This window comes from Heterodontus francisci, chromosome 42, assembly GCF_036365525.1.
Source record: "Heterodontus francisci isolate sHetFra1 chromosome 42, sHetFra1.hap1, whole genome shotgun sequence".
Classification (NCBI taxonomy): Eukaryota; Metazoa; Chordata; class Chondrichthyes; order Heterodontiformes; family Heterodontidae; genus Heterodontus; species Heterodontus francisci.
This window is the reverse complement of record NC_090412.1, coordinates 20,873,149-20,899,650: the sequence shown is the minus strand read 5'-3', so window position 1 is coordinate 20,899,650 and position 26,502 is coordinate 20,873,149. Positions and strand designations below refer to the sequence as shown.

Genomic DNA, 26,502 nt, shown 5'->3' with positions numbered 1-26,502 from the left:
GCCGAGTGCCCAAATTTAATATACTTGTCCCTATCTTTAAATTTCTCCGTGGTCTTGCCCCTACCTATCTCTGTTCTTCCTGCAGCCATACAATCCTGCCACTCTCAATCCCTCCAGCCTCAAGTGCTTCGTCTTTCACTTTGCTAGACCTTGGCACCAACCAATCTCTGGAATGACCTCCTCCAACTCTCTCTATCTTCATCTAAAATCCATGTCTTTTTGATAACCCGTCCTAATTGTTCCTTCATCGCTTGGTGCCTGTTTTCCTTGCGCCTCTGTGAAGCACCCTGTCCCCATATCCCTTAATTCGCTTAGTATCGAGAAATCTATTGCCCTCTATCTTAAATACGCTCAGCGATTGAGCATCCACTGCTCTCTGGGGTAGAGAATCGCAAAAACTTCAACACCTTTGAGTGAAGAAATTTCTCCTCATCTCAGTCCTGAAATGGACTGCAATGAATGCAAGTTGATGTTCGTTACTATCTCTCATAGTCTGGATGACACCTTCCAGTGGGTCATTTGGCAAGATGAGGCAGTTTGGGGACTTTGTGACTATCGTCACCACTTTTTCTTCAATGGATTGTAGAAAGTGTAATATGAGCATGTGTGGTGAGAGAGGGGATCAGAGCAGGTTCAGAATGACACCTCTCTCACACGGAATGTCATGGTATTACATAACACTCTCAACAGCAAGGTCTGAGATGGGCAGGTTTAAAGTTCTAAGTAGCCCTGGACTTCAAGTAAGAAATCTTTAAGGTTAGCTCTCCCCAACTTTATGTTCAAGACTTTGTAGTTGAGATGAGATTTTCAATCATATGGGCATGTTGTTCTTGGAACCGAATTTCCAGGCTTTCTAATTGGGGAGAGCCAATAAGTGAGGAGCAGAGTGCGAGCCAGAGTATACATGAGAAACAGACCGGAGAATTATTTTGGATGTGTGAAAGTGAAGCTGAAGTCATTTACTATTAGCTGAACTGTGAGGTTGCCTTTTTGCCTATGATCATCTGCCATGCATTTGGAGTTTAAAGGAAAAACAATCACTATTGTGCCTGGTTACTGTTGCAGCTGTGAGCCATCATAGCAAATTTTAAGTAGCTGTTTGAAAGTAAGCTTTCTGGCCTAAGTTAAATTCTAGGTTGATAAGTCATAGATTCTTACAGTACTGAAGGAGGCCATTCGGCCCATTGTAGTAACACCAGCTCTTTGAAAGAGCAATCTGATTTGTCCCATTCCTTTGCTCTTTCCCCATAGCCCTGCAATTCTCTTCTTTTCAAGTATTTATCCAATTTCCTTATGAAAGGTTACTATTGAATCTACTTTCACTGCCCTTTCAGGCAGTGCATTCCAGATCATGGTAACTCGCTGTGTAAAAATAATTTTTCTCATCTCCTCTCTGATTCTTTTCATAATTACCCTATATCTATGTCCTTTGGTTACTGACCTTCTGGCCAGTGGAAACAGTTTTTCCTTATTTACTCTATTAAAACCCTTTATAAATTTTGAGCACTTCTATGTAATTTCCCTGTTGCCTTCTCTGCTCTAAGGAGAACAATCCCAGCTTCTCTAGTTTCTCCATGTAACTGAAGTCTCTCATCCCTAGCAGTCTCGTAAATCTCCTTGAATAAATGATGTGCTGTGTTTTACAAAGTATTTGGAAACCCGCCACACGGAGGATGTTAAGCAGATAACTACTCCCTGATGGCTATGGTATTGAGCCACAGAGTTCATGAGATCCCAGATTCAATCCCTGGTCTGTGTTAAGTTAGTTTATTATAGAGCATTGGAGAGGACGCTGAAGTTATCTTCAGAAATCTCCTGATTGCTATCCAGTCTGTATGTGGATGTCAAATGACCACAGTCAAGGTCAAACAGGCTGTTCAGACTCTCAGTCTGGGCTCACACATGAATAAGGGCCTCTTGGATTTGGTATTGTGAAGCTGCTACCTACAGGAGACGAGGAGAGCAAACCTTTGTGTGGAAAAGTACCTAACCAATCTTCCCACAACTGTTTGTGTTTCCCTCCAATCAGGTGGACACAGCCATTGCACTCTGTTCTGAAATGCATGACGTTAAAGAGACCATTTATGAGTACAAGCAGAAGCTGGAGGCCATTGGGGAGAATTACGAGGTTCAGGTAAGTGAGTTTCTGTGGGAACTGTGGGGTGTGGGGGTGAGGGGGGGGGGAAGGATCTCAAGGTACAAAGCAGTAATCTGGCAGGGTGGGGGGGGAGGTGGGGCTTAGCTGATGCAACACAAGCCATGGCTCAGTGTGTGACTGCATGACCCATGTTGACCTGAGTGATACAGACCAGGAGGTCACTGTTGGATCTGGGATGGGTTAGCTGGTCACAATAACCCTCCCACTACCAGGCCAAGGAGTGCAAAACAAAACAGGTAGTGTTGCATGGTCCCTGCTGGAAATTTGTGGATATTGAGGAAGAATTGAATCAGGATGGGCTATGATGTAGCAAACCACAGGCAGTCACTGTCTAGATTAAAATGGAGAAACCCGGCTTGAGGCAAAGTATGGCAGGGTATCCCGCAATTGTGGAACTGCACCCATCGAGAATCAAATCCTTCTGGAGAGGAGGGCAGAAATCTGGGGGTGTTGGGGAGGCGTATGTTTAAAGTTCAGATTATTTGGTATTCAGTTGTGTCCTGAAATTGGTTTACTGCTTATAATCTGTTATCATTGCAGTGTTTTAATGTAAGTATGAATTTAAATGGAAGAGTTGCCTCCATATTTGGTCACAGGCATAAAATAACGCAGGACCTCACAGAATATTGAGTTGTCGATGGAAGTGATGCTGAGTGCAGTGGAATACAGGTTTATGCATCTGCTTTGGTCGGACTCAAGTACCAAATGCGAGGGTGATTTATGTGGCGTTGTAATCTTAGCGCAATTCCGTATCCCAGTGCAGTGCTTTGCGCAATGCAAGGATTTAGCAGCTATTTGGGCACAGGGGCAGCTCACCCAATTTCCCATCCATGTCACGCAGGCTGCGTATTGGGCACGCAGTCCCTGTGTTTGAAGCCCTGCGTCAGGAGCGCTAAGTCGTAAAATGTACCCCCTCCTGTATGTAAAACAGACAATGCACTCATTAGGGCCAATCTTGCACACGGGTGCTACCAACAGGGCATTGCACCTGCTGCCCGTGATCGCGGTGGAGCATCAGCGGGCACTCATTAAAATCATCCCAGTTATGTTTTTATCAGTATTTTTTTAATGGTAGAAAATTTAATATGAGTTAACAAGGATCAGCTTACTGGGAGTGCTGTCTTTTATTGCAGCAGTGTACTGTACCAGATAATTTTTGATGATGAATTACAAAGGGATTCATTATCTCCCATTATGAATGGCGCCATTTCACAGAGAGTAACCTTGGTGAGTGCGTATTAGATAAATCGTGACTGCTGTGAATGCTTTCAATGGAATGGAAATGTGTTAACGTGTTTAGTAGCAAGCTCATTCTCAGTGAAGGGTTTCATTTGACAATATATTAAATGATTATAAATTTTAATGGGGATTTTCTGTTGTAATCTAATTCTTTCAGCAAAAGCTCCCAGTAATTAGACCCTTTTAATATTCAGATTTGCGAATAGAATGCATTCGTGAAATTATAGTGCATCACCCATTCTGATGCTGACAGGATGCCAGATGATGCGCTGTTTTCTAAGGATGAGTATTGTACCATATGACATAAAGCTGAGTGCTTTTTTTGCCATAACGTCTAATTTTTAAGGCAATATGGCCTCAGCTCAATCAGAGTGAACTTGGCAAGTGAACTTTGCAGGTTGGAAAGTGCTTATAAATTTCAGGCTGGTGGTAGGTCACCAGCCTTGCATCTGTAATAAAACCTGAAGTTTCTGATGTATGATGGGTATGTGCTAGACGCGGTTCTTTTGTGTGTCTAGATACTGTATTATTTAGACTTTTTAGAATCATACAGCACAGAAAGAGGCCATTCAGCCTACTGTGCATTTTCCAGCTCTTTTTGAAAGAGCTATGCAATTAGTTCCATTCTGCACAATTTTCCCCTTGAAGTATTTATCCAATTTCTTTTTGACGTTTATTACTGAATCTGCTTCTTCCATCCTTTCAGACAGTGCATTCCAGATCATCATAACTTGCTGTGCAAATCACCTTAAATCTTTGTCCTCTGATTACTGGCCCTTTTGCCACCTTGGACTATTTTCTTAGACAATCTTCGTCTCATTTTCAGTCAGTGAATTGCTTCCTAGTTATGCTAGCATCTTCACGGCCATTACAGCCGTGTTTGCTTGAACACATTCTTTCCTAAAGCTCAGTACTATAAAAGTGTTGGCCTTCGCTATTCCAACCGCTTACAGCCTTTTAAAACCCAAGGTTGGTTCCATATAACAGCTATTTCTTGATTCATTTCACCTTTCCTCCTACTCCATTTTAATCTTGGTCATCCTATTCTCTAGGCCGTGGCACCTGGCCTACTGTTTCTCCGTTTCAAAAAAAAAAGTAGCTGTTTTGTGACTTATTTTTCTGTGAATTTTATTTTCTGCTATGTTTAGGGGAACAGCACCAAAGAATATTTTCTCCAAAGAATACTACAGAGCACAGGGCTATATTTCCATCTCATCGCTTTCAACTACTATCTACATGAACAGGTATGTGCATTGAAGAAAGCTAATTACATGTGACTTGTATCATACAATAGGTTGACCAGTACACTCTGAGCTTTGGGATTAAATGTTAAAATGTGACTCCAGATTTTGTAAGACCCTTGTTCAAAAGGGACTGCGGTCAAAAAATCAGACACAGATCCTCACTTGAAAGGGAGGAGTCACCGTGCTCACTCCTTCCGACATCCTCACCCCCCCCCCAGCGCCCCCCGCAACATTGGCGACAGTGCTTCCATTAGTCCTGCATTAGGAATCTCTTGTAGGTTCGAAACTGGATTAAGACGGCCCGAAGCCATTTCACAGAGGATCCGCACAGACAGCGGAAAAGGAAAACTTGCATCCCATCAGTCTGGGCTGGATTGAACCCGGTGCCCAAAGCTGAAAGGTCAACACAGCAACACCCAATTCCTGAGCAATTATTTTGAATGTCAGGAGCAGCTTGCTGAGTGCAGTCACTGAAGAAGGTGATGTGATGATAATGACATGCTATAGAAAAGTAAACAGAAAGCATTCCTTTCACCAATTCCCATTGAACTGACCGTGTTACCTTTTCTTATGTTCACATTGGCCACAATGTGTAGCTTTCGTTCTGCTCCATGACAGCACATTCAGTGGCAACGTCCAGGGATACAGATTAATTTGTTTTAAGGTGAATATTTTCACCCTGAAAGCAGTGTAGGGGTGGGGGCACGATGGTGTAGGGGGTAAGATTCCTACTCGGGATCTTCCTCACGTTTCCGATGGTCCCAGACTGCAAAACTGAGATCTGCTGGATGGGAGATCCTCCCCTGCCCTCTATCCCTAATGTTGGCTGCGCTTAATTTTTCTCTGTCCCCTTGTGGGCAGATCCTACCTGTCCGCATCCCACCTGTCACATGCTGATGACAAAGGGCGGGGCTTAGGCCTATGGGGACCTTTTACCCACCTGTGCTCGACCTGGGGTTGCCAACCCTGTTTGGCCATGCTGCTGGAGGTTTCATCACCTGACCTCCCACCATCAACCATACCCCCAGTCCAACAGCTGTTCCACCACCATCCCCAACTCCAATATTTTTATAACGAAGGAGCAAAGCTATTCTACGGAAATGATTTTTTTTTAAATGCCCAAATGATTTCCATCCCGCACCCCAGTGATGTCCAGGAGATGAATCTTTAATTTGTGGAGACTCCTGGAGGGTTGGCAACCTTACCTCCACAGTGGCGCAGTGGTTAGCACCGCAACCTCACAGCTCCAGCGACCCGGGTTCGATTCTGGGTACTGCCTGTGCGGAGTTTGCAAGTTCCCCCTGTGTCTGCATGGGTTTTCTCCGGGTGCTCCGGTTTCCTCCCACATCCAAAGACTTGCAGGTTGATAGGTAAATTGGCTGTTATAAATTGCCCCTAGTGTAGGTAGGTGATAGGGAATGTGGGATTACTGTAGGGTTAGTATAAATGGGTGGTTGATGGTCAGCACAGACTCGGTGGGCGAAGGGCCTGTTTCAGTGCTGTATCTCTAAATAAATAAACGGCACTGTGAGGTGAAGGACGAATTGCAATGACATCTCATGAAACTGCTGGAGACGTTCTGGCTGTTCCTGTCTCTTCTCCCCATCCACCACCCCCCCCCCCCCCCCCCCACTTGCCTTCAGCTCAACATGCAGCAGAGCTGGCGGCAGAAATCCCCCCGCAGAACTGTGCGACCTGTCGTGCCTAACACGCACTTACTCTTAAAGAATCCACGGAATCCGATTGGTGAAAGGTATATCAATATTTTATTCACACACTAAATCATCAAGTACAAGCTCTCACTACTTGCACAGTATACTACCCGTCAAGACACGAGGTGATCAGTCTCGGACTTGCAGTCCCAACTCTTGCAGTCCCCCCCCTGCGAAGACCCTGTTGGCACCCAGCACCCAGGATATCGGGGCAGGGCTGGATGGGGGAGGTGGGGGGAGGAGGTGAAAGTTCAACTTCGACCCACTTCTCATGCTGTTCGAGGCATTGGTAATCTTCTTTCCTCAACGTTCCTTTGTCTCAATTTTATAGAGAACGTAGGGAAAGTCGGCATTGGGAATGGTCCATCGGTTCCAATAAAGCCTGGCTCTCTGCGAGCTTAGCTCTCTCCGTTTATGTGCCTTTCCATAAAGGGTCAAATTTTAGTGAAAAAGTGGGCAGGAAGATAAAATCTGGAACGCCACTTCTCACACACACACACAAATTTCTTTTCTGATAAAATTCATGAATGCAAAGAAATGCACCCCTTGTCTTGACTGAAATGGAATTTGATTGGAGGCCTTTAACATCCCATTCGGGCTATATAAAGCTTCTTGGTTAAACCATTAGCTGGCGATATCTAACCTTCTGTTTCAGTTTAACATTCCATGATCTAATAACCATGTTTCTGGCATTTCAGGAGATTTGAGTTGGTTTACAGATGCTGTCCTGTCGTATTGCTGACTTGTACTAACATTTATGTTGCTTTTCAGTACCCTTTGGCATTTTCGCTTAACTTCAGCAGGTGGATGTGCAGACACCCCTGGATGTATAGACTCTTAGCTGGTATGAATATGTCCGAGCTTACAGCCCCTTGCGACTTAGTAACAAAAGGCATCAGAATGTTGGTAAGTTTAAATCTGAACATAACCAGTGGGTTAAGATTTGGAGATTGTCCTCCTGTGGCATGGCATCAGATTTAATTTGATATTGCCCCCGCGAAAAGCCTTGGGACTTTTCACTATGTTAAAGGTTCTCGATATAAATGCAAGTGGTTGTTGTTGTTGGCATATGTCTTATTTTGGGCCTGAAATAGTTAACCAATTTGCTGCAAGAGGGCTCCCCTACTTGGTATTAAATTGACATCGCTGTTAGAAGTTTCTAGGGCTTTTATTGGCTCAGATATATTTTGTGAGCTCTCGCCAACCTCCAATACCTTTCCCATGTTGCCACCCTTCACACCTCCATCGAGACAGCGAGTGCCATCAGGCTATTAGATTGTGGTAAACATTTAATCCAAGCCTGAGCCGGCCCTCCATGAACATTTGACACGAGTTGCTGGATAGCAATCAGGAGCTGGAACCTGTGTCAGATTTGCTTTCCCCACCACCCCCCCCCCCCCACCCCCACTTAAGGGCACTGAGGCCAATGGTGGTGCCTGCAGCCCTGCCCGCTCTGAGATTGAGCTAAGCCAGCACAGCCTGGAGGTGTATCTCTCAGTTTCAGTGCACTTGCCCATTGAGACTGAGAGAGTTAGTTTCTGCTCCAGTGAACCAGACATTCCTGCTGTAACCAAAATGTTTGGTTTGCCACAGCTGCCTTGGCAACGTTTGAAGAGTACACCACAACCTTGTCAAACTATTTTAATACGCAGTCTAAATATAGCTGAATAATCTTCTCGGCGACAGACAGTGTTGCATAATTTCCTCGTTATTAAGGTAGTGAAGCATCTTTTTAAATGGCAGCTTTTGTCGGTTAAGCACGAAATGGAGATTAAACACAGGATCTTCCCTATTTGTGGCTTGATGCCACAATAGGCAGCAAACTTACCAACTGAGCCTTTGTGTTGGGAGCTTTGAAAAGTTTCTCAGTGAGCAGGAGAAGTACTCTCACCAGAGTGATTTGAAAAGTATTTAAAATGTTGTCGACTTCGGAGAGGAAATAACGGTTTGTAATCCAGAGGATTATTTTACAGTTTGTTTGCAATGCATCCAGGATCAGTGTAATGATACAGTTCCACATGCAAAAAGTGTGTTTGATAAAAGCATGAAATGTGATTTTAAATCCTATCTCATCTTTATTCCGTCAATGTACTGTATTACTCTGTCTTTGTTGTTTAATTTCTCCTGCCCTCCATCCTATGATAGACCTTCCCCTTTTATTCTTCCCACCGTCCCCACTTTTACTTGCCCGAAACCTATTACATTTCTAACTTTTTCCCCATGTTTCTCTCTCGCTCGCGTTCTCTCTCTCGCTCGCTCTGTCGCTCGCTCTCTCGCTGTCTCCACAGATGTTGCCTGAGTTGTCCAGCATTTCCTGTTTTGATTTTAGAGCAGGAAGCTTTCCCAGTGTCCTGGCAAAAATTCCTCCCTCAACCAACACCCGAGGCCCTTAAGAGTCAGCCACACAGTGTGGGACCGGAATCACGTGTAGGCCAGACGGCAGGCAGGAGTGGCAGCTTCTTTCCCTGGCTAGGTTTTCATTGACAATCCGATAGCTTTGTGATTATTTTCCCGCTGCTGGCTCCCAAATAATGAATTTTATCACATTCGGTTATCTCAACTTGTTACGGTGGGATTTTAACTCTCACTCTCTGGGTTAACCAGTCTTGTACCTGAACCACTCGTCTCCACACCCCATAATGATAATCAGAATGACTTACTGGTTGTATAACACTTTCTGGTGTTTGAGTGATGCACTGTATCTCTGTCTATTTCTAAAATACAGTGTACCAGCCATTACCCACACTCTATTTATCGACCTCCTCAATTAACTACCAGAAAATTTGTGGAACAAGGCTGTGCAGGAGATGTTGCCTCAGTGCACAATGGCGAACATTACTTTTGTACTTATCTTTGTTCCTTTTACTAGGGCATTACCTTACATTACATGCAGCACTAAATTGTAGGGATTGCTCTTTATCTGTCGATGTTTCCATTATCCACTTTGTGTGTTGATTATTTTTTTTATTCATTCGGGGGCTGTGGGAGTCGCTGGCTAGGACAACATTTATTGCCCATCCCTAATTGCCCTTGAGAAGGTGGTGGTGAGCCGCCACCTTGAACCGCTGCAGTCCATGTGGGGTAGGTATACCCACAGTGCTGTTAGGAAGGGCGTTCCAGGATTTTGACCCAGCAACAGTGAAGGAACGGCGATATACTTCCAAGTCAGGATGGTGTGTGGCTTGGAGTAGAACTTGCAGGTGATGGTGTTCCCATACATCTGCTGCCCTTGTCTTTCTAGTTGGTAGATGTTATGGGTTTGGAAGGTGCTGTCTAAGAAGCCTTGGTGCATTGCTGCAGTGCATCTTGTAGATGGTACACACTGCTGCCACTGTGTGTCGGTGGTGGAGGGAGTGAATGTTTGTAGATGGGGTGCCAATCAAGCGGGCTGCTTTGTCCTGGATGGTGTCGAGCTTCTTGAATGTTGTTGGAGCTGCACCCATCCAGGCAAGTGGAGAGTATTCCATCATACTCCTAACTTGTGCCTTGTAGATGGTGGACAGGCTTTGGGGAGTCAGGAGATGAGTTACTCATTGCAGGATTCCTAGCCTCTGATCTACTCTTGTAGCCACGGTATTTATATGGCTACTTCAGTTCAGTTTCTGGTCAATGGTAACCCCCAAGTTGTTGATAGTGGGATATTCAGCAATGGCAATGCCATTGAATGTCAAGGGGAGATGGTTGGAGATGGTCATTGCCTGGCACTTGTGTGGCTCGAATGTTACTTGCCACTTATCAGCCCAAGCCTGGATATGGTCCACGTCTTGTTGCATTTCTACATGGACTGCTTCAGTATCTGAGGAGCCACGAATGGTGCTGAACATTGTGCAATCATCACTGAACATCCCAAATTCTGACCTTATGATTGAAGGACGGTCATTGATGAAGCAGCTGAATATGGTTGGACCTAGGACACTACCCTGAGGAACTCCTGCAGTGATATCCTGGAGCTGGGATGATTGACATCCAAAACCCACAAACATCTTCCTTTGCACTCAGTATGACTCCAACCAGCGGAGTTTCCCCCCTGATTCTCATTGACTCCAGTTTTGCTATGGCTCCTTGATGCCTTACTTGGTCGAATGCTGTCTTGATGTCAAGGGCAGTCACTCTCACCTCACCTCTTGAGTTCAGCTCTTTTGTCCATGTTTGAACCAAGGCTGTAATGAGGTCAGGAGCTGTGTGGCCCTGGCGGAATCCAAACTGAGCGTCACTGAGCAGGTTACTGCTGAGCAAGTGCTGCTTGATAGCACTGTCGATGACACCTTCCATCACTTTACTGATGATCGAGAGTAGACTGATGGGGCGGTAATTGGCTGGGTTGGTGTGCACATATAAGTGCATTCGTTGGTCTGTCTGCTTGTATGTGCATACATGTCCAAGGGTGTTGGTCTGTGTGAGAGGGTGATGTGCGTGCTTGTATGTATGTATGTATGTGTGTGTCTCGGGCGGTAGGCGATGGTGTGTTCCTCCCTATTGCCCCTGGTGGTGCTGTTACTGCCATTGAATAAATGCCAAAGCTGTGTTTCTGTTGTGTCAAACAAGCAAGAAGCAATCATGATTCAGCTTTTCTTTCTAGCTTGTTGGCGCTTTTCTTCGGGACAGATAGCGCAATTTGGAAAATGTGTAGCGGTCGCAATATTTCTGGAAGTTGTGAACAATCGAATAATTTGAGGCCAAGCTGTTGTTTGAAAAATTGCACTGTGCTTGTAACTTTCTGATTGGCACAACTAGTAGATGAGACTCTGCATTGCAGACTCCGAATTTAACCCTGAATATGCTGATTCCTGGATTTTCAGTCACCCTATAGTTGTATCCAGAGCATTCAATTTGCTTCAGGAGGTTTTGGCCTTGACTCTTTTCTTGTGAATGAATTTATTAATCTTGGCAAACTCTTGCTTGTGGTGAGTGCTATTCCGATCAAAGATTATTCTTATTCAACCTCATCAACCTTGAGTTCTTTGACATTTAATTAAAAAAAGGGTCTTTAAGCTTGTTTGTAGCCATTTAAATGGTGTTCGTTTTGCTTTTTTTTTTAACAAAGCTGCTCACCGTTCTGAAATGGACAAGGAGGCAGGGGAACAGGGCGGAAGGAAGAACATGAAGTGAAAGGTGGTTTGTCAGTTGTCAGAAGGAAGAAGGTTGACATTAGAAAGTGGGCGCAGAGAAAGAAACAACATGTAGTTATACATCCTCCAGAACTCCTCAAAAGGCTTCACAAGCAATTAATTACTTTCAAAGTCACTGTTGTTGTGTAGGAACATGCAGTGTATGCTTGAAACCTGCACAGAATAGGTAATCTCATTTGATAGGTGATCCCTCTGTCACTTCCAGTCCCCGAGCACACACTCCATTGCAATCTTTCCGATGTTCCTCTATTTTATTGATTCCAATATGTTCATTATTTCTCTAAACCATCTTCAATTGTTGTTTCAAATGTGCCATCTGGTTCAGCACCCGCTCCCCTCCCCTCCCCCTCCCCACTCCACCCTCTACCCTTTGCATCCTAGGGGTCCGCACTTATACTTTGCTCCCAAGTTTAACTTGGGAGAAAACTGTGAATACTCCTTTTCCTCCCTCAGTCTTCCCTCCTTCCAACAAAGTCAGGTGGGAGGAGGCTCGGGTGGAGCATAAACGCTGGAGTAGACCTATTGTCTATGCTGTAATTTCTATGTAATTGACAGCAAGTTTTTAAAACCTAATCTTTTCATCACCTAATGACTACTTGACATATTTCACCTTTCCCAACTACTATGGGCCTTGAAATCTTTGCCTTGGTTTCTCCACTATAATAATCCATGATGCCAGCAGTGGAAATGAGTGTTGATCAGCAGATCTTGGAATATTGCTGTGTTTTATTTTAATTGAACTGCAGCGATCTAGCCTTCAAATCTTTTGACATTCTTCCAACAGGCGTGTCCTAAAATAGAAAACTGCAATTTTTCTCCTGCCTGGAGATCAGGTTTCAGATCTGGAAACAAAAGAGGCTTCTAGGTCCAGAATAGGTCAGTGATCAGAAACCTGGCCTGCTATGTAGGGTTAGAGCTTCTGTTCCTGGTCGAGATTGCAATTGTTAATGTTGAAGAGCAGAACAAAGACATATCACACACTACACTCTTACTGCTGGAAAGTATGAATGGTGTCATCCCTGATGGTTTAGTTGGTAGCTTTATTGACCAATGTGGAGTTGAGCCATACTGACTTGGATGCCTTGCTTTTAAAATTCTCATCCTTGTGTTCAAATCCCTCCATGGCCTCTCCTCTCTCTGTCTTTGTAACCTCTTCCAGCCCTATAGCCCTCCGAGATCACAGTGCTCCTCCAATTGTGGCTGCTTGCACAATTGGCGGCCGTGCCCTTAGCTGCCTAGGCCCTAAGCTCTGGAATTCCCTCCCTAAACTTCTCCACCTCTCCCTCCTCCTTTAAGTCATTCCTTAAAATCTATCTTTTTGACCAAACTTTTGGCCACCTGTCCTAATATTTCTTATATGTGGCTCAGTATCAGATTTTGGTTGCTTACACACCTTTGAAGTACCTTGGGATCTTTTGCTGTGCTTAAGAAGCTATATAAATGTAAGTTGTTGTTGATGTCTGGGGTGTGATCCTTGATCTCTGCTGATCAAGGTGCTCCAAGAAGTCTCATTGTTCCTGGGTTAGACACAGTGTTCACTTGGTGTTCTGTAAATGCTATTTGGAAAGTGAAGGTGTATGGAAATCAGGTGAGGACATAATTGATTTTAACTGCGATACACCATATGGTCAAATAGCTCAACCACACTGTGTGGACTTGCAAATGAAGAACAAGTCATTTGGGTGACTATTCCGAAATGAGCGGGTGGGGGGTGCAAAGAACTACGAGAGCTAGTTCCCCAAATAGCTCAGCTGCTAGGTGCACAAGCCAGAAGGTTCTCTGGTTTGAATCTTTGGTTCATGCTCTGTTAGTGGCTCTCGCCCAGGGCAACCATAGCAGTGCTGGAGTTGGCCTCAACAATGCTAGATCAAAGGGGAGGAAGTTTTCCAAAGTTCCCACCAGTTCATCATCCATAATGTTCTTTGTGACAACCCACCACTTGTTGAATGTTGATGCTAAGGCATAGGCTTGAAGAATGGCCTCTTGGGGTGGAAAGTGAGGGTGGCTTTCTTTGAATGTTGAATGGAGAGATGTTTTTTTCCATCAATGACTGAGTGTCAAGCACTATAAAGGCTGCTTGCAATTCAACCCATATTAGTTCAATGAACTCCCATTGAATAGTTTCTTCTATTTCTCATATCATTGCCCATAGTCAGTTGACGAATGTCAGTTTGTTTTATACTCAAGATGATGGAATTGGAGGAGAAACTTCAGAAATTCACCCAGTGGCCAAAGGGTACAACTGTTTTGTGACAGTTGACATAACAAAAGTTGCTATAGCAATTTACAATGGGAAATGTTGGCTGCAAAAATGTGACCAAAATTGGTGACAGCAGGAATCAAAGTTTGTGGATAGAATGTGCTCATCCTATGCAAGATTGTGAAAGTCTTTAAAGATTTAATATCTAAACTACTGCATAAACCTAATCTTGAATATTTCTCCTATCGTTGAAAGGCTCTTCAAAAACATTTCTGCCACTTTTGAAAAAAATATGCAGGAAGATTGTCCTCTGATAGATGATCCCTCTCTCACCTTTAACTTTCAACCTCTCATTCTAATATAGTGTTAATTTTTTTATTGATGCTATGGTCAATGCAACTACCTCATTATAAACATCTGTTTAATCCTGACTCTGCTAAAATCAACAAGCATTGCAATTTTCTACTTCAACTCATCTTTCCGCTAATTTCTTAAACTCCTCCTATCTTTCCTTCCATCTTCAAGCTTCATGATTTTAAAACTGAAGCACAGTGTGCTCTAACTATTGCTTATAAGGTTGCCTTGTTTTTTCTTGTATTCCTTTTGATTTTTGCAATGCCCTGCATTAGACAGTCTAGGCCCTTCATCCAGGGGTTTTCATGAGAACTCTCCTTTCAGAATTAATGTTGTCAATCGTAAAACCTTGCCAGGAATTGAAACTTCTCCTTCATGCGCAGATAACCTTGTAATCTCAACTTGATCCCAAGCAACATACTTTCTGAATATTCCAAGATCTCCTCACCATTATCCCAGTTTCTGTTTTCTTAACACCATTACATGAGGATTAATGATCTTTTATGGTGAGGATACACACTATATGGTGTCAGTGTAAATCTTCTTGTATGGTATATATCTTCATTATATAGTGTACGTCACTGTATGGTGTACATTTCTAGCGTTTAATATGTTTCACTGTAAAATGAATCTGCTCATACAGAATCAAGCTGGAGTGGGCTGAGTTAACTAATCTCAAGTGGGGCAGTGTTGAGGGAACTACAGTTGCCTACAGTGACCCTGACTTAAGGAAAGTGAAATTGGTCAAGGTCCCTGCTCCCTCTGGCTAAAGAAAAACTTGCATTTCTTTGGTGTGTTTCGAGACCGTAGGACGTCCCATGGCACTTTACAGCCAATGAACTATTTTGATAGTGTAGTCACTGCTGCAGTGTAGGTGACAATTGATGCTTCTGTGCATATGGGGATGCTGAGGAAGGACTGTACAGGGCTCAACTGTGATGCTGCCCCCCACCCCCGCACCCCATGGCTGGATAGCCTGCCCAGCATCCATGTTAAAGTTTACCTAAGGTTAATGGGTGAGGTGCTATAGTTTGGGCATTCTCCCAAATCTTTTAATCTTGTGTTCACAGAGAAAGAGCTGGTTTCTATAAGCAGTTTCCTATGATGTTAAGCTTGTACCCTAAACATGCAGTGTATGAGATGGAGACCAGGTTTCACAATGACTTTATTTTTGTTATATTGACCACTGGAAATCTAGTGAGATGCCAACAACACTTCTCTGAAAGGTGTTAAATACCCCATCAACTGGCCAGATTGTACAGGCTAATAATAATAGTCAGATTTATTTACTAATAGAATAATACACAGATACAGCAAAACAGGAGTTACTTAAAGGACAGTACTCAAAGAAAGAAGAAAGAGTTGGTTTGCGTATAGCACCTTTTACAACCCCAGCATGTTCCAGACACTTCAGTCAATGAGGTACCTTGGAAGTATAGTCATTTTCATGTAGGAACAATGTAACAGTTTCATTACATAATTTGATAAGTGAGAGAACTCTTTGATTAACTGCTCTTTTATTGCCTTCCACAATGCTGAGTTGTGATGTGAATAATGCGAATGATCGATCCGTAAAGTGCAGATCTTTAGATAGAGTTAAAGATATTGAAAGAAATCTCCAGCATGCTATAGCAGCAACTTGTACTTATAAGCAAAACATTCAAAGGGGCTTCATAGGAGTGTTATCAGACAATATTTAACATTGAGTGTCATAAGGAGAAATTAGGACAGGTGGTTAAAAGCTTGGTCAAAGAAGTAAGTTTTAAGGAGGATCTTAAAGGAGGAAAGAGAGAGAGGGACAGTAAGATTTAGAGCAGGAATTCCAGAGTTTCTACTACAACATTGAATGACTAACAAGCAAGTAGACGCACACTGTCTGCTTATTGTTAGAAAGAAGTACAAATTAATTTTCACATAAGCAATGCCTGCAGGCCTTGACTAATTTACAGATCAGCCATCTGCCTTTTGTCTCTCTGCCAACCGGGCGCTAATCTCCATTTTGAAACCGCGGAAGGAAAGAAGGTTTCCATTTTGATGCAGGTTGAAAACTCTGCTTCCTTCAAAGAATTACTAAAGGAGAACCACTTTACCTGAGATAGTGACCAGGTGGGAGAGTTAATACCTTCAGGAGAGAAAGGAGGAGAGCTAATTGAAGAGAAATAAAGAATTTGTTCCTCAAAGTTGGATCACCAATTGATCTGACAGGAATATTGATAGTTGTATGGGTAGTGGCCAGTTGTATAGAGAGGCAACCCTGGGACAGGCTTTAAATAGGCCAGAGTTTTTCTGTGACCTAGAAGGTGCATAACCGTGTTTCCAAGGCACATAAAGACAAAAGCTGAAAGCTTCCTGGAATTTTTATTGAATTGGATTGGAGAGAGGAATCGGCCAGGTGTGGGAACAGGAAGAGCAGCCACTGTTAGGATGAAAAAACTGGACAGGTTATGAATGGGAAGGCTGGCCAGAGTTAGGTGAGGAGGATCAGACTGGTTAGGAGAGGAAGACCTGGATGGGTTAGGGAGGGGAAGACCAACCAGCGTTTCCACAACTGACCATTAGCCAAAATGTAGCTGTGAGTGTGGTTGTGTGAACATTGGGTGAGGAGAGCATTTTTGATGATGGCGATGCTTCCCGCAGTCTAATATCCCCACTCTCCAAGCTGGCACATGAGTACTCATGGAGGTACATGTGGGCATCCAGGTCTGGGGCATATACTCCACTGGTAAGAGAAAATTATTAAGGATAAAAAGTTGTCTTATTGTAAATATAATTACCGGATTAGTAACTCCTGTTTTTGTTTACCAGGTTGCCGATGAAGCTCAGGATGTGCTCAGCACAGTGAGCGAAATGAAAGTGGCCAATTTCAGACGGGTTCCAAAGATGCCAATCTATGGCATGGCACAGCCCAGTTCAGAGGTAGCTCAACTTGTTCTACTGGTATCTTACTGTAACATGGTAAAGAGTATCAATACACAATCAGTTTGTCCTCCCTCCTACAACCAACAGGCCTTTAAAATGCAAGGCTGGCATCACTTTACCTTGGTTTCTTCATTTACCTCTTCACTTTTTTTCTCTTCTCACTTCTCCTCTCTTCTACCCTCTTTTTTTACCCTTGGTGATGCTTTGTCTTGTGTATCTTGGCTCTTCCTTCTGGTTTCACAACAAATCAGTCACCTTTTGCCTAATGCACAGCAGAATTAGTAATTGCAAATCCCAGACAAAGATCCTGTGCAGATCTAACTCGGGGTTGAATAATCTCCAGTCCCCCAGGGAAATTAGAGGAATTTGTTTCTTGTTATGGAGAGGGTTGTTGGGAGCTGGAGTGTCTAAGCAGAAAGTGGGGGAAGCAGAATCCATATTATCTTTTAAACAGGAGGTGGAAGGGTATTTGAAAATGCAAAGCTTAAAAGGTTATAGCGAAAAGGCAGGGAAATGGGTAAGTAGATAAACCTGTCAGAGAATTGCACAGACATGATGGGCTGAATGGCCTCCTTTTTGTGTAGTAAAATTATACAATTGCAAGTACTTTTGTCTCCTTTTAATTGTATATATAGAGTGATGGATATGGGGAACAAAGCAACATATTTTAAAAGACTGACTGTGTTTGATCTGTCAGTCAGCTGTTTTGGACCAATAAATGAGTGAATTCACCGTGACTGAGGTAAAAGTGAGTGTGTCTTTAGCAGCGTTTAATGTGGGCAGAACAATTAATGAGCGTTCTAGACTGGCTGCAACAGGTTGCAAAATCCATTTACAAAATTAAAAAGGTTCACGTCACAATCTGGAAACTGGTCAGAAGCATTGGTGTGAATATGGCAGCCATATCGTGCAAACATCCAACCATTTGTCCTGGGGGCCACATCTAGGCCCTGAACGCTGCCAGTCCGGCCCTCAAAACCAACACCGCTTGAGTCCTATTGATGCTTCTCATTTGCTGCTTTGTCCTGTTTGAAATTCATGGGCCTGAAGGTTCGAAAGGGGCTGCTTTTAGTGCTGTTGCCTGATTGGGGGTTAAGTCCTAAATCACAACACCAAGACCTGATGGTATCACTAACGTGAGACAACAACAGTTTAAGGGGAGCATGTATTTCAGCCTCGATTGTGGCCACTGAGACTCCACACTACCTATCAGTGCCACTCTGAAAGATAATTGCTTGGACACAGCTGCCATATTGGATACATCCAATTTGGCCTTTAGTGAGGGTTTCCTTTCTGTTGGCAAGATATTTACAGAACGCGAAGTCACTTGTGATAATACCTGATGCAGCCTATCATTACGCTAACAGTTCAGTGGCTCCTCTTGACAGGCATGTGGCTCAGTCCTGACATACCTGACTGACCAGAAGAGGAAATACAGCAATATTCTGTGGGTGACCTTGCGAGAGGAGCTGGTGCTAGATGCGAGTGGACAAGTGTACACCCCCCGGGAATCAACCTGTTTAGAGCAACCCATCAGCGTACCCACCGACTCACCAGAGCAACTGGAGGTGGGTAACCATAGCGATGGTTTCTAGAAGTTACTTGGCAATGATATACAAAAGTATAATGTGTGAGTATCAAGTTTCTCTCCATTATTTAAACTAGGAACAAAGGATTATTGGCTCCGTTAAAATAGTGGGGCGAGGAATTGATTTTTTTTTTAAATGAAAAGGAAGAACTTGCATTGTTTAGCATCTTTCACAACCTCAGCACATCCCAAAAGCACTTTACAGCCAGTAAAGTAAGAACATAGGAACAGGAGTAGATCATTTCGCCCCTCGAGCTTTTTTCACTATTCAGTGAGATCTTTGCCGATCTGTGATTGCCTTTGCCCCACATCCCTTAATACCTTTGTCTAACAAAATTCTATCAACCTCAGTTTTAAAATTATCAATTGATCCAGCATTAATTATCCTTTGCCACCTTTTCTCTGTAGAAATGTTTCCTAATTTCACTCTTGAAAGGCCTGGCTTTTAACTTTTATGCTATGTTCCTTAGTGCTAAATTTCCCAACCAATGGAAGTACTCTTGAAGTTTAGTCACTCTGGGGATAAAACGGCTGCCAATTTGCGCACAGCAAGCTCCCACAAACAGCAGTGAGATAATGTTCAGATCATCTCTCGTAATGATGTTAGTTGAGGGATAAATATTGACCATAACACTAGGGAGAACTCCCCTGCTCCTCTTCGAGTAGTGCCTTTTACTTCCACCGGAGAGGGCAGGCAGGGCCTTGGTTTAAATTCTCATCCGAAAGACGGCACCACTGACAATGCAGCACACTAGCCTGAGGCCGAGTTGGAGAGGGTACCTAGAAACATCTGCGGAGGAAAAAAGTAAGAGATAAAATAAGTTGAAGTCCTTGGACGCATCACATAAGTGAATTTGATTGCATTTGTCTGATTTTTGATCATCTGCTATCCTGGTATATTTTTACCATAAAAAGGTAAATTGGAGTGACAATTTAAAATGGGCGCCCAAGAAAGGTTTAAAATCATTGTTGGTCAAAGTAATTCTTCAGCAAAAAAAAAGTGCATTTCATTTTGTTTATAAAATACTAAACAAAAGAAAAATGAGCATATTTCTGGGTTATGTTAATGTGTGGCATGGTTTTTTTTTAAAGAAACTAGAGAGTAGCCTTATAACTGAGATCCTGGCAACGAAGGAATTGCTTGAAGTGTACCTGGACCAGACGAAGCAGCTAAAGCTGTTTGTACATTGCCTCACCATGCAGGAGATATTCAACCAACTCAAGAGTTCCCACCAGGGCCTGCTTTACAAACGTGTCCCCATCCCTGATTGTGGTGCTCCAAGAGAAAAGGTAAAGGGACATTGAAACAGAGAGAGAACCGTGACTGGGCTGTTGGAACCTTTTCTAAAGGTTTCTTTGTGTTAAGTCCTTAGTGTCGCAAAGACAGAGCAAGTGGATGGACATTCTGAACCCATACAGTGAACTTTGAACTCCTTGGCCGGGAATTTATGCTGCAATGGGGGTCTCGGCTTCCGGAAAATGTGAAGCCGAGAACCCAGCGTCGCCTCTTCACCAGAAGGCTCGCCGAATTCTGTGCCCGTCAGGCACTTAAGTGGTCAGCGGCGGGTCTTCCACAGGATCAAGGACCCCATTGCCACAAGTCCTGCCCTTGGAGAGCTGCCAGCCAATCAAAGGCTGGCAGTTCTTCCACTGAGCAGCGCCACCGCGGAGGTGGTGGCTGCTGCCGTTGGAACACCTGCCGCAGGTAGGTTCCATGGACCCAGGCAACAAGTAGGTCCGGGTGGAAGAGGACTCGCGGGGTGGCGGTTGCAGGGCATCAGGGGGTGGATGTATAAAGGGGTTGCTAGCAAGGGCAGGGGGTGGCACTCAGCAGGCCCCCCCCTTCCCGATGCCAGGTCTGTCGTTCAGGCACTAAGTGCCTTTTAACAAGGGGCCACCCCAGAGTGAGGAAGCAGCCCACATGGTTTTTTTGTGCCACGTGCCGAAAGGGCCACCTGCCACACAGCTAATTGTGGCTGGGGTGGGATGAGGCCCTTAATTAGGGTTAATTGTCTAGTTAAGGGCCTCAAATGGCAGCGAGGCAGGAAGGCTATCCACAGGCCTTCCTGTTTGGACTAAATTTTGTCGGTGGTGGGAACCCCCCCCCCCCACCTCCCCACTCCCCACCCCACCCCACCCCAGCATCCCACCCGATTTTCTTTTATGTTCTCGCTGCCTCCAACTCTGCCAGGGAGAGCATCAAATTCCCCGGCTTGTCTTCCCCTCCCCTGCACCCCATCCTGAAGCTATTAACTCCGATAGGCTATGGTTTCATGGATGTTAATATCCAATTGGCTATTTTTCTTTGTGTATAATCCCAGATTTGTGTGGAGATTATGACACTGAGTTCATCGCAACTGAACCCAATGTGTTTGAATGATTACTTTCCATTACTTGATATCCTTCAGAAGCAGTAATCCTGGCTGACATTAGCCCTTCCTAGACCATTGACACTGGCCATTACAGTTCTTTTGTCTACACCTTTATCTTGTGTTCATGATGGTCTCCATGAGCAAAACAATAATCTGAAACCTCCATTTTATGCGTGCCATGCAAGGGCTACAGTGCTGTACCATTTGGCTTCTATTTATTAATTAACTGCTAAATAAATCTGACTGACAGTTTTAGCCTGTCAGTGTTTTCATCTTTTTAGGAGAGACAAGAAATGTGATGGACATTCAAGATCATCTCCAGTGAACTATATATCCCAAATAGTCGATTGTTAAACTTAAGCTAGCCTCAATAAGGCATGTTTGCAACCTTGGTATTATACTTGACCCCAAGATGATCTTCCGACCATCACTGAGACCGTCTTTTTTCACCACCTGTAAAATTGCCCGACTCCGCCCCCATCTCAGCACATCTGCTAAAACCCTCATGCATGACTTTGTTAGCTCTAGACTTGATTATTCTACTACTCGCTTGACTGGCCTCCCATCTTTCACCCTCCATTAACTTAAGCTCATCCAAAACTCTGCTGCCTGTGTCCTAACTCACAACAAGTTCTGTTCACCCATCACCCTTGCACTCACTGATCTACATTGGCTCCCGATTCAGCAATGCCTCAATTAAAAAAGAATGTATCCTTGTTTTTAAATCCCTCCTTAGCCTCGACCCTCCCTATTTCTGTAATCTCCTCCACAACCAAAAGCTTCTCTGTGCCACTTGCGAGAAATGAATACTTGAGAAAGAAGACCCTTAGCGCTCCTGCAACATTAAATCTGTTCAAAGCATTTCAAAGCTCATTTACCTATCCCCTAACTATTTTCTTGAAATTAATTCAAGGTGTTCCTTCTCATTAAAATAATTTCTCCAGCCCTCCGTATTGTAAAGATGCTGAAGCCCCCTGACCCAAAAGAACATTCTTCAAGTGAGTATTATCAGATTTTTCAATGATGAATGATGAGACAACCTGTCCTCACTCAAATACCCAGGATGAGGATGAGGCACTGCAGCACCTTTTTTGGCAAAAAACAAAAGGAGGAAAATAAAGGGAACTGTTTTTAACAAAAAAAATGTAGATTTCACTTGAGGAATTCTGACTGAATTCACCATATTTTCCTTTCTAATTTCTCGCTAACTGATCATTTATTGCTGTTACTTCATTTCCCCTCAAGGACTTTGATAAGTTGGTGGAAGCCGTGGCAACGATTTTAGCGGAAGATTCCAGTTCGGCGATCGTATTTAACTGTCATAATGGGAAAGGAAGGACAACGACAGCCATGGTGATATCTGTCCTCGTTTTCTGGCACTTCAAGGTTGGTGCCTCTCTCCAGTCTTCATCAGCAATGGGCTGAGACTCTCAGCCAGGTTAATTGGGTTGTGTGGCACAGATGACTTTAAGTTGCCCACACTCCTGGCGCTGGTTATTGGAGAGTACTAGGATTTAACTGGTCCAGGTTTAATGTAGCAAACCCCCTGTTTAGAACAACTTGAATTGCCAGAGATTGATTACCATAGCTTGGCCTAAATCTCCTGGCTTTATAATGGTTGTAACACTGTCAAGGCAAACAGTCTAGCTCCCTGTTTTACAGATTAAGAGACACGATGGTAGATTTTAGTTCTCAGTGCCTAGAATGTAAACCCATTCAATATAGAACTCATTGATTTATACAGAATGAGACTCAGGCTGGTTCTATAACAATGTGCGTTTATATAACACCCTTAATGTAAGAAACCATTCCAAGGTGTTTCACAGGAGTGTTATCAGACAAAATTTGATACCAAGCCACATAAAAAGATATTCGGACCAGGACTTACTCAGGTTATTGAGCACAAGGGTGATGGGTGAACGAGACTTGACCTGAATTAGAATACAGAGAGCTGAGTTTTGGAGGAGCTTCAAACAGTCATGCATTCCCCTCCACCAGATCACTGGGGTGTGACGATGAAAATCTACCCCAACAGGGGTGGTGGCTGGCGGTGCTTTTGAACTGAAATCAGTGACCTGGGCAACAGAGAGAAAAAGCAATCGCTGGGATTTCTGCAGCTGGATACGGTTCGTGAACCCCCATGGAAAGTGCAGATGCATAGTCATTGGGTGAAGACCAGATCTGAGTGTGATGTGATGCTCTCCATAGTCCAATAGCTGGCTCACATGGGGAAAATCATCATTTTGCTGTGTGCTGAGGGCTGTTTGGTGCTCATTGAGCCATCTCTGAATGCCAGTCACTCATTTCAGATGGAGGGAGGGGAGGAAAAGTTTTCCAATCGTCCAGGAAAGCTTCATCATAGTTCAGGGCCTCTGTGGGTCAGGAGAGGGTAAATCATTTTTGGGAAGTTCCTCCTTTTACACTTTCAGTACTGATCTACCCGGCAAACTGACAAACTGCTTCTCCACTTCTCCATTTTTATTCTAGGGTATTCCTGAAAACAGGGAGGATGAGCTTGTGAGTGTGCCGGATGCCAAGTACACAAAGGGAGAGTTTGAGGTATGTGAAAGCCAACTCGCCAGGTAAACAGGACCTCCAAGGACACTCTCCACAACTCAGCGATTATCTGCAGTACACAAATTCATCAAATGCTGTTCACATTATCTACCCAGTCATGTCCTTCTGGTTTAAAGCTATAGTTCTCTATACTTGGGGCCCTGCTGGTATTTAGATTCTGCTTCTGTGCTAAGTGGTCCTGCATAGTACAGGAGCTGCCAGCATGCTGGGTGCAACTCCACATAAACTACAAAACGATGAAGGTCCAGCTGTAGATGCACGAGAGAAGCTATCGGCTGCTGAAGGCCTGAGCAGGTCAGCCATGGAAAAACTACCAGAGTTTGTGAGCGGACTTCCTCAGGACTCCTCCTGCTCTGTTGCTATAACTTTAGTGCACACCCTGTTAGGACGTAGTTCTCCTTGAGAAGGTGGTGCTGAGCTGCCTTCTTGAACCCCTGCAGTCCATGTGAGGTAGGTACACCCACAGTGCTGTCAGGAAGGGAGTTCCAGGATTTTGACCCAGCGACAGTGAAGCAATGGCGATATAGTTCCAAGTCAGGATGGTGTGTGACTTGGATGAGAACTTGCAGGTGGTGATGTTCCCATGCATCTGCTGCTCTTGTCCTTCAAGGTGGTAGAGGTCGCAGGTTTGGAAGGTGCTGTCTAAGGAGTCTTGGTGCGTTGCTCCAGTGCATCTTGTAGATGGTACACACTGCTGCCACTGTGTGTCGGTGGTGGAGGGAGTGAATGTTTGTAGATGGGGTGCCACTCAAGCAGGCTGCTTTGTCCTGGATGCTGTCGAGCTTCTTGAGTGTTGTTGGAGCTGCACTCATCCAGGCAAATGGAGAGTATTCCATCGCACTCCTGACTTGTGCCTTGTAGGTGGTGTACCAGCTTTGGGGAGTCGAGACGTGAGTTACTCACCACAGAATTCCCAGCATCTGACCTGCTCTTGTAGCCACAGTATTTATGTGGCTGGTTCAGTTCAGTTTCTGGTCAATGGTAACCCCCAGGATGTTGATAGTGGGGGATTCAGCGATGGTAATGCCATTGAACATCAAGGGAAGATGGTTGGATTCTCTCTTGTTTGAGATGGTCATTGCCTGGCACTTGTATGGCCTGAATGTTACGTGCCACTTATCAGCCCAAGCCTAAATGTTGTCCAGGTGTTGCTGAATATGGACACGAGCTGCTTCAGTATCTGAGGAGTCGCAAATGGTGCTGAACATTGTGTAATCATCAGCGAACATCCCCACTTCTGACCTTATGATGGAGAGAAGGTCATTGATGAAGTAGCTGAAGATGGTTGGGCCTTGGCACTGCTGCCTCGCTGCAGCCAACTGTGCTTAGGTCAAGCTTATCCGAATGTTACCGTGCAGTCTTTCCTCCGAATTTGACACAGAAGACAAACATTTATTTTGTTCACTTCCACACAGTTCTGTAACCCTCTTTCAAAAAGTCTACTTGCATGCCCAGACTGGCTCCTCTCTGCTTGCTGGTCTTGCGGAATGTGCCTGTTGCTGTGGTAACTGGGCACAGTTATTCAGTGATGTACAAGAAAGTTGTACCGAGGCTTTTCAGGTTCAGTATACTTGCCCGTGACACTGGTGGAACCCTGTGTGTTGAGGCTCATTTATTTGCAATGCTGCCACTTAACACAATAAAAGCCCAGCGAGCTGGCAATGTTTCCAATTGCAGAGCTGCAACGTTAATTTTGGACATCTTTCCCCTTCAGATTGTGATGCAGATTGTTCGACTCCTGCCTGATGGACATAAAATGAAGAAGGAAGTGGACTTAGCTCTGGATGCTGTGAGCGAGACCATGACTCCAATGCATTATCATCTGAGAGAAATCATCATCTGCACTTACAGGCAGGTGAGTTACTGCCCACATAACCAGACCAACCTCCTGTTCAAGAAACCTTTCAGGTACACGCAAGTCAATCTGACCAAACCCTGCAAGTCGGGCAAAGGGCACATGGGGTCATTTGAGTAAAAAGGCATGAGATGGAACAGCGGAGGTGAGAATGCCGGAGTCAATTGAGAAATCATTGGATGCAGTGAATTATGAACCTGTGGGGCCTTCCCCTTTTTCTTATTTATTTGTTCTTTTGGATGTGAGTGTCGCTGGGAAGGCCAGCATTTATTGCCCATTCCTAATTGGCCCAGAGAAGATGGGCCGATCGGCCTGCCTCAATCACATTTCTCTTGTGAAAGTGATATTTTGTGTTTTGTCATCTAATGTGTCAGGACAATTATATCTTACCTGCCAGTTTGGAGTGGGTTGCAATTCTAACATGAGTTTGTGAGGCAGAGGTTTGAGCCGAACGCATCAGCATTGCTTCTACTCTCAACCTTCATGTGAGTCTTATCTGTATTATTCTGGTGAATCTGCACTGCCCCACCCCCCCTCCCCTCCAAGGCCCATATATCCTTCCCGAGGTGTGGTGCCCAGAAATGGATGTAGTACTCCAGACAGAGTCACCAATTTCAAAATTTTTTTTCCCCCCCTGTTTAGGATATCCACTGTCGGCCCCAGGTTCTCCAGCTTTTCTACTTGAGGCAGAGTCAAGCTTCCTCTCCCGTGCCGCCAAAACAGATTTATGATCCAGCCTCAGAAATGTGCCGGTGTGGCATTGTTTTCCATTTGCCACTTTTTAGCTGGTAAGACTGCCAACCTGGTAGTTTTAGGATGTGGGCCCATTCAGAGTGGGGACTGGGTTGAGATGGCCCAACTCATTTCATGTGGGTCCTTTCACAGTCAACAGACAGTCTGAACCTTTAACCTGAAGGTGAAGTTGCTAACCCATTGTGATTCAAAAAATGAATTCAGCAACAACTTGCATTTATATATCGTAGTATCACAGAAACTTACAGCACAGAAGGAGACCATTTTTTTCCACAGTGCCCGTGCCAGCTCTTACTGCATTTGTGCTCAGTCCCATATCTCCGCTTTTTGTCTCCAACCCTGTATTTCCTCATCCTCCAATACCTGCCCAACTCCCTTTTAAAATTTATTTATGTATTCAGT

General features: G+C 44.2%; 1 protein-coding gene across 6 annotated transcripts in view; it reads left to right on the top strand.

Moving 5' to 3' along the window:
- Nucleotides 1–26,502, top strand: part of LOC137355508 (paladin-like) — a 261,128-nt gene that overhangs the window by 114,517 nt on the left and 120,109 nt on the right. For 5 of the 6 annotated variants that reach the window (XM_068020731.1, XM_068020730.1, XM_068020729.1 and 2 more), the window contains 9 exons: nucleotides 2,030–2,134; nucleotides 4,546–4,641; nucleotides 7,125–7,259; nucleotides 16,842–16,952; nucleotides 18,344–18,523; nucleotides 19,636–19,833; nucleotides 22,161–22,301; nucleotides 23,403–23,474; nucleotides 25,207–25,347. In XM_068020731.1, the coding sequence (XP_067876832.1) occupies nucleotides 2,030–2,134; nucleotides 4,546–4,641; nucleotides 7,125–7,259; nucleotides 16,842–16,952; nucleotides 18,344–18,523; nucleotides 19,636–19,833; nucleotides 22,161–22,301; nucleotides 23,403–23,474; nucleotides 25,207–25,347 (1,179 nt within the window). The remainder of the gene's footprint in view (nucleotides 1–2,029; nucleotides 2,135–4,545; nucleotides 4,642–7,124; nucleotides 7,260–16,841; nucleotides 16,953–18,343; nucleotides 18,524–19,635; nucleotides 19,834–22,160; nucleotides 22,302–23,402; nucleotides 23,475–25,206; nucleotides 25,348–26,502) is intronic. The other variant, XM_068020733.1, reaches the window with a different exon arrangement.